Source organism: Fragaria vesca, linkage group LG2 (genome assembly GCF_000184155.1).
Source record: "Fragaria vesca subsp. vesca linkage group LG2, FraVesHawaii_1.0, whole genome shotgun sequence".
Classification (NCBI taxonomy): Eukaryota; Viridiplantae; Streptophyta; class Magnoliopsida; order Rosales; family Rosaceae; genus Fragaria; species Fragaria vesca.
In genome coordinates, this window is record NC_020492.1 from 4,237,060 (window position 1) to 4,245,181 (window position 8,122).

The 8,122-nt window shown below is 40.8% G+C and overlaps 1 protein-coding gene across 1 annotated transcript; it reads left to right on the plus strand.

The window, feature by feature from the left end:
* Positions 1-3,588, plus strand: LOC101293165 (glutamate receptor 2.7-like). Its single transcript, XM_004292091.1, has 5 exons — positions 1-196; positions 329-1,683; positions 2,054-2,366; positions 2,572-2,978; positions 3,091-3,588. Exons 1-5 carry the CDS (start codon positions 1-3, stop codon positions 3,586-3,588), a joined length of 2,769 nt encoding a protein of 922 aa, XP_004292139.1.
* The last annotated feature ends 4,534 nt before the right edge of the window (positions 3,589-8,122 follow it).

Below are 8,122 nucleotides of genomic sequence, written 5' to 3' on the forward strand. Positions count from 1 at the left end.
ATGGGAGAGAACACAAGCATCACGGTGAATGTGGGTGTGGTTCTTGACCTTGATAATTCACTCAGTACAAAAGTTTGGTTGAGCTGCATTAAGATGGCGATTTCGGACTTCTATACTTCTCATGCTCTGTCTGAGAGCAGAGTGGCTTTGAACATCAAGGATTCCAGAAGTGAAGTTGTTGATGCCGCTGCAGCAGGTTTTCTCTTAATTTCCTATCGTTTCAATTTGAGTGCTTCATTAGAATAATTTTTGCAATATATGGTCTAAATTAGTTCTTACTTCTTAGTCATTGTTCTGCTAATTTTTCTAATTTACTGATTAAACACAGCTTTGGACCTGATAAAGAATGTGCATGTGGAAGCAATAATAGGACCAAAATCATCAATGCAAGCCAACTTTGTAATTGATCTTGGAGAAAAAGCTCAGGTGCCTATAATCTCATTTTCAGCAACAAGTCCTTCCCTTGCCTCCCTTCAAAGTTTGTATTTTTTCCGAGCTGCACAAAATGATTCCTCCCAAGTCAAAGCCATTAGTGCAATTATCAAAGCTTTTGGATGGAGAGTAGCTATACCCATCTATGTCGAAAATGCTTACGGTGAGGGGGTGCTACCATCCTTAGTGGATGCCTTGCAAGACGTTCGAGTCCGTGTCCCTTACAGAAGTGCCATACCTCCTACAGCCACAGATGACCAGCTTGCTGAGGAGCTTTACAAGTTGATGACCATGCAAACTAGAGTCTTCATTGTGCATATGTCCCCCTCGCTTGGGTCTCGGCTTTTCGCCAAAGCAGATGAGATAGGGATGATGAATGAAGGCTACGTCTGGATCATGACCAATGGGTTAACTAATTACTTGAGTTCAACTAATGCTTCCATTATCAATTCCATGCAAGGGGCACTGGGTGTGAGGACTTACGTGCCAAAGACTCAAGAGCTTATTGATTTTAGAAGTCGTTGGAAAAGGCAATTCCAACATGAAAATCCAACCGTCATTGATGTTGAGTTGGATGTGTTTGGTCTCTGGGCTTATGATGCTGCTTACGCATTAGCCATGGCAGTTGAGAATGTCGGCACTACCAGTTCACTCTCTGGCTCCCAAACCACAAATGCTTCCATTAACTCATCATCAACAGATCTAAAAACTCTCAGGGTCTCTCCGAGAGGTCGTGAACTTTCTCAATCCTTATCAGGTACTAGGTTTAGAGGCCTTGCGGGAGATTTCAGTTTCTCCAATGGGCAGTTGCAATCTTCGGTGTTTGAAATAGTGAATGTGAATGGTGAAGGAGCAAGAGAAATTGGGTTTTGGTCACCACAGTTTGGACTCGCGAAATATATGAGCAATTCAACAAATGCAAACAGCTCATACTCAACTTCTAGATCTGACATGGGACCGATACTATGGCCAGGAGATTCTACCTCAACTCCAAAGGGATGGGAAGTTCCCACAAACAACAGAAGGTTGAGAGTAGGCGTTCCTGTGAAAGTTGGTTCCCCTGAGTTTGTGAAGGTGGTGCATGATCCTGTCACTAATAGAATAGATGTCACTGGGTTCTGCATTGACATGTTCAGGGCTGTAATGGAAGGGTTACCTTACGCTGTTACATATGACTTCATTCCCTTTGCAAAGCCGGATGGCACTAGTGCTGGCACTTACAATGACATGGTCCATCAAGTTTTTCTTAGGGTAAAATCTTTCGACTTAATCTCATTATCACTATGATTTTGTTAGAGTATAGATTTTACTGTCGTAAATTATCGAATTCAAGTCAGGTATATATCTTAAGTTATAGTAGCTAGGTCTGCATCTGACAATCCATTTGCTATTGTTTTTGGAACTTCCATATATTAGCTCTATATATGTTCACCATCAGAAGTTGGCATTATAGTATGTACTTGACTAAAGTTTTGCCATACATTTTATGGGGCGATTTGAGAGTCTACAATCAGAGATGGCCGGCGTGGGGAGGGAAATTTGATCACTTTTTAGAGATACTAATGAGTCGATTTTAATCTGTACGTTACAATAACGAAATGACCTTATTTCATTTGAACAGAATTTCGATGCTTTGGCAGCAGCTACAACAATTAGAGCAAACAGATCTTTGTATGTGGACTTCACATTGCCATACACAGATTCAGGTGTAGTAATGGTAGTGCCCATGATAGACAGCAAGAGCAGAAACGCATGGATTTTTCTGAAGCCTTTGACATGGGACCTCTGGCTTACAACTTCTTGCTCTTTCATCTTCATTGGTTTTGTTATTTGGGTTCTTGAACACCGCATTAATGAAGATTTTCGTGGACCTCCCTCACACCAAGTTGGCACAAGCATCTGGTTTTCTTTCTCAACTATGGTTTTTGCACAGCGTAAGTACACGCAAAAGGCAAAACCATTTGTGCTCATCACTTCCAATCTCATCACAGAACAAAAATTTCATCATCAGTTATGGTCATGTACTAACTTGTTTGTCAATTTGTTTCGTCATTTGTGCTCATCACTTCTCATCCATCATCCATGACTATATATTCATCATTAGTTCTTTATCTAACTAGTCAGCTAATGAATATGCAGGGGAACAGGTTGTGAGTAACTTGGGCAGATTTGTGGTGATAGTGTGGGTATTTGTGGTGCTGATACTGACGCAGAGTTACACAGCTAGTCTGACTTCGTTATTAACCATCAAACAACTGCAGCCAACTTGTACAGATATAAACCAGCTTTTGAAAAATAAGGAGTCTGTTGGATACCCCGAGGGTTCTTTTGTCTACGATCTTTTGATAGAGAAAGGTTTTGATCGTTCTAGGATTAAGGCTTATACATCACCAGATGAATGTGACCAACTTTTGAAAAATGGAAGCGCCAAAGGTGGTATTGCGGCTGCTATAGATGAGACGCCAAACTTGAAGCTTTTTCTTGCCAAGTACTGCACCAAATACACCATGGTTGGCCCAATTTTTAAAACCGATGGCTTTGCCTTTGTAAGTGAATTCTCTCTAGCTAGCCTACTACATGAGCTCTTTACCAATTGTTAACGGATCACATGCACTCTTACTTTTGTTTCTGTGTATGTAACTGTACGTGTGTAAACAGGTTTTCCCCAAAGGTTCGCCTCTCGTACCAGATGTTTCAAGGTCGATACTGAACGTCACTGAGGGAGACGAGATGAAGAACATCGAAAATAAATGGTTTGGAAAAAAGGCCACTTGTTCAGTTACCAACCCGATGTTCTCGGATTCCAGTAGTCTTGGGGTTGATAGTTTCTGGGGTCTCTTCCTCATTTCTGGGTTATCTTCATGTTTAGCTTTGATGGTATTTGCAACATCTTTCTTTTTAAGGCACAGACGCATCTTCATTACGATTCGGGGCTCCTCTATTTGCAGAAAAGTTGGAGTCATGCTTAGAGTCTTTGACGAGAAAGACATCACCTCCCATACTTTTAGAAACAAGAATTTAGGTCGTGTTGAACCCTCGGCCTCACCACCTTGCAGTATTTGCCTACCAAGTCCATCAAGCCAGCATTCAAACCATACAAATATACAAGACTCTCCCTTCTTCTGGGAAGAAAGAACAATTGTTGGTCAAATCTGAACAGATTAGTGAAGTTTAAAGAAAATATAGGGTAATAAGTAATTTTTACAATTGGATGGTGTGATTAACACACTATTTTTCTATTCATATATTACTGTAATCTAACTTTATTTACAAATTACTTATTTGAGTTTGTTTTATGATTGACACTCTCATTATATATAGATAGATAAGGTGTGTGGATAACATAGAAAGGTGTGTAAAATAAGTAAATAACACCGGCCTTCATAGTTTTTATACCATAATGAACTTTGTGGTTTTGTGTGTCATCTTTTTTTTTTTTTTTGGCGTAATTTTTGTCATGTCATCTTTGATCCCATCTTACTTTACTTAAACAATGTATAGCTAGTTGAATTTAAATTTGGCAAGGCCTACATGGCAAACACACGGGAAAAGGGACGTCCATGAGGAATTCGCGGCTTGACCGCTATTGAACAGTTGAATAGCCACGACATGAAAAAGAATCACGGTTGAGCTGCATAATGGATGTTAGGAACGCTTGTAAGAGAGCGTGATCCTTTAAAATGAGCTTCCTAGAAGTAATATTTTAGCCCACTAACCACTCGGCATATATGCCAAAACTCAAAGTAATAGAGGACTATGTTTGCACCTAAATTTGACAAGGTCGACGTGACACATAAGTGGGTCGAGCCCACAAGGCCTCACCAAAAACCTTCTCAGATTGACAAAACGTTCCGTTACTGACACTAGAAAAAAAAAGCTTTCAGGGTATGTTTGGTACCCGGTACTACCTAAGCCAGTCTTAAATAAGGAGTGAAACAAAGCTAATCCCACGTTTGGTCTCTCTCGGTACTAACATTAATGGGCTTAACTAGGACCGGTTTTCTGATTTCTCCTCCTTAACCGGTGTTATCGTGGGTACTCCGAAAATCCTACCTTAGATAAGACCTCACTAATCTCACTAACCTCTCTACGCCTCCTCCACAACTCCTCCACCTTCATCTCCCAGATCCGCATCTGCTCCGCGCCCTCCGCTCCCAGACCCACGCCCTCTCCCGTCCTCAACCTCCTCCACCCTCGCCCTCGGCTCCTAGACCCCCGCCCTCTCCTGTCCTCAACCTCCTCCACCCTCGCCCTCGGCTCCCAGACCCGCGCCCTCTCCCGTCCTCAACCACCTCTCTAACCCTCGCCCTTGGCTCCCAGACCCGCAACCCCTCCCGTCCACGCCCCCGGCTCCCAGACCCACATCCGCTCCCGTCCTCAACCTCCTCTCTGATCCGCACCCTCGTCTCCCAGACCCGGTCCGTCCTCAACCTCCTCTGACCCGCGCCGTCGACACCTCCAAGGCCAAGCTCGCCGCCATCTTCTTCCCGGATTCGTCAACAGGTATGTCCATCTATTTCTTCCTTTCTCTCTTTGATAATTAATTGATCAGTTTAATGTTGATTCAGTTTGATTGTGGTGAATTGTTCTCTATCTGATGCTTGTTTATCAAAACAAACATTGGAATACTAACTGTTTGGTTCTTAATATGTTGATTCTGACTAAATGTTAACTAAGGCATGCAAGTCTGTTCATACACTTATTTGTTTGTGGTGAATTGTTGGTTGATTCAATTTTTTTACTTTTAGATATGGATGGAAAAAATATGTTGTTGATCTTGCTGTTGGAACTGTGGCATTTAGAGAATATGTCTGTTTGTACAATCCTTGTCAAAATTTCAATGACCAAGATTGTGAGATGTTAGATTGTTATTGTTAGATGACTAAGATTGTTTAGATTGTTAGACTAAGATTGTTATGTTTAGAGTAGTCTAGTCCAATGCATCACCAAACATGAGACATCTCTAATTTAGAACTTTTTTTCCTAATCCCATGCAACACCAAACGTGGCCCAGTATTAGTACAATTTAAGACAGTCCACACTAATGTAGGACAGTCTTAAAAATTAAGGAGGTCTAACCCAGTACCGGGTACCAAACGTGCACTCAAAGTGTTGTTTAGGACATGGTAGTTGAATGGTCGTGGCATAATGTGGCATTGGTTGCGACACACGTGTCATTGGTAACGACGCATTGTGTCATTGGTTGCAACGCAATAAGACATTTGGCCGTGGCGTGTTGGGGCATTGGTCGCGGCATAAGGAATGATATTAAAAGTTCTTGATATGATCGTGATTATTAGCCACAGTGCATTAAGTCTTATTGTTTAACTTTATTGTAGCACATTTAGTAGTCTTACCAAGCTTGGAGCAATCAACTTGTCGAACGGTTCAGCAAGCTAGAGTAGCCCGATGGCGGAGCTGTGTCGGAGTAGGTAGGGGGGAGAGAGAGAGAGAGAGAGAGAGAGAGAGAGAGAGAGAGAGAGAGAGAGAGAGAGAGAGAGAGAGAGAGAGAGAGAGAGAGAGAGAGAGAGATTTAATTTTCTATGAAACTTTCGAAAAAATTCATAGATTATAGCTTGAGAGTCCAAAAAATAATTCAAAGGTATCTCCGAGTTCATGTCAATGCGTAATATAATTAATATCATGGCCTTAGATCGAGAACTCAACTTTAGAAAAATTCTGTAAAATAATCTAAAACAATATATTCTCTTTAAAATTTTCGAATGTAGTTACATTTGTTTTGGTAGCTCGGCCAATTTCTTATTTGCCGAATTAGGAACCAACACTTTCCACAACTTCTTCCAAAACTCAGTATAGATTCAACAATAGCTCAAAACTTCAAAAGGCTAACAGGAAGTTGAATGTTGAATGTGTAAAAGACAAACAGTAAGCCGTTTTAACTGAATTCTTACCATTTGTTTCCAACATCCATACCAATCTATCATCCCTTCTCAAATTTAGAGGCAGGGCCGGTCCTGAGACTTTTTGATGCCCAGTGCAGAAAAAAATTTGGTGCCCAAACATATTAAATATTTCAAGCTGATTTTTATTAGATAAAATATATAAATTATGCATCGATTTCGGGTTGCGACGCAATGTGAGTTATGCATTGATCAACAATTTACTATGTCTTTTTTTATTTTTTATTTATTTATTTATTTATTTTTAAGGAACATGTATATGTAATATGTTAGATTATAACAAAATGCCAAAATTATATCATTTATATAGAAAGAAACTGAACCGGGAAGAGATTGATACGCAACCGAAAATTTGGCCTAAAGAATGGGTAATTAGCTGGTTAGTTTTAGAGCGGATAATATAAATAGGAAAAGTTTGATGAAATATGACAAATGATAGCTAAAATAACTATTGAAAGTTAAAATTAAAGAAAAGGTAATTCTAAAAAATTGGTGAATGAGACTCGTGAGGTACGTTTGTTATAGTTGTACGTGTTTACTCAAACGCTATATTCCATCTAGAAAGAAAGAAATAAGAATTAATGAATTATACTACATTATTTCATTTATGTATTGAAAATTTGTACACTTATTTTTATCCACAAAAACATACAGTATCATTTTAAATTGTGGATTACACTGAACTGTTTTGATGGATAAACAACTCAAACAACATTACTCTGTAATTGAAAATGGTGGTGCTAATTCAATGCTAAATGGTTGATTGATTATAGCCTTAGTTATAATGTAATACCCCGGAAATTTGATATTGGTTTCTAATATTATTTTGGAATTATTTAAGTAAGAGTTGTATGGTTTTGTGGTTTAGTGAGTGGACTGGAAGTAGTCGAGTGTTTATTTTCTTGAAAATGCTTTATTTTGAAGGGTCAAGAGTTGACTTTTTAATCTGTTAGGTTTCTCGAGAAACTTTCTTCATGGAAGTTGTAGAGCACGACAATACGAGTTCGTAGACACATGCCACGCGTAAATTGGACTTCGTATGAGAAAGTTATGGTCAACGGAAGTTCGTGGCTTTGCGAAAATTTTAGGTTAAATATCAAAAGTTTAGGGTTTCCTTTCATTTCCGGAAACCATCCCTTCTCCCTTTTTTCTCTCTCTCTCTCTCGCGACACCTTCACTGTCCGAGTTTCCCAGCCGACCCGACCCCGACACGGTTGACCCGACCCGGATTTTCCGGCCACCTCCGACCGATCTAGACGCCGGCACCGGTCAGGTCTTCTTCCTCTCCTTGGCGTGGTCCTCCCTGTGTAGGTGGGTGAGGACGACTCGACCCGAAATTAAGAGAATTGAACGCCACAAAGAGGGTGACGGACCTGACTTTGACCCGGCGACTTTCCGGCCGTGTACGGTGGCGACTGGAGGTGAGGCTGCTCGGTTCTTGAAGCTTTCTTCTGTCTAAGCACGTTTCAAGCTGCCATTCACCTCGTTTTGAGGTCTAGAAGTCAGTTTGAGCCGCCTTGGCAGCCGGCCTTCTCTTGGATGATTCCGGCCGAATTGGTTCAACTTTTAGGTATGAAAGATGCTCTCCATGCTTCATTATACAAGTTTGTTGTTGGAAATTTGTTGAGATTGTGAAGTTGTAGGGTGGCACGTGGGGCCCACTCGCCGCCGCCAGTGGTGGCGCGTGGCGGCGCGTTGGGCAGGGTGTGTACGTTTAGTTACTTTGGTTAACTAGTTCTTGTTGTTGTGAGCATGTTGGTATATTATGA

Bases quoted from the DNA above. Each gene is read 5' to 3' on its own strand.
- LOC101293165 (XM_004292091.1), top strand. From the start codon at position 1: ATGGGAGAGAACACAAGCATCACGGTGAATGTGGGTGTGGTTCTTGAC. The intron at 1,684-2,053 runs GTAAAATCTTTC...TCATTTGAACAG, and splicing joins TCCATCAAGTTTTTCTTAGG to AATTTCGATGCTTTGGCAGC. The intron at 2,979-3,090 runs GTAAGTGAATTC...GTGTGTAAACAG, and splicing joins AAACCGATGGCTTTGCCTTT to GTTTTCCCCAAAGGTTCGCC.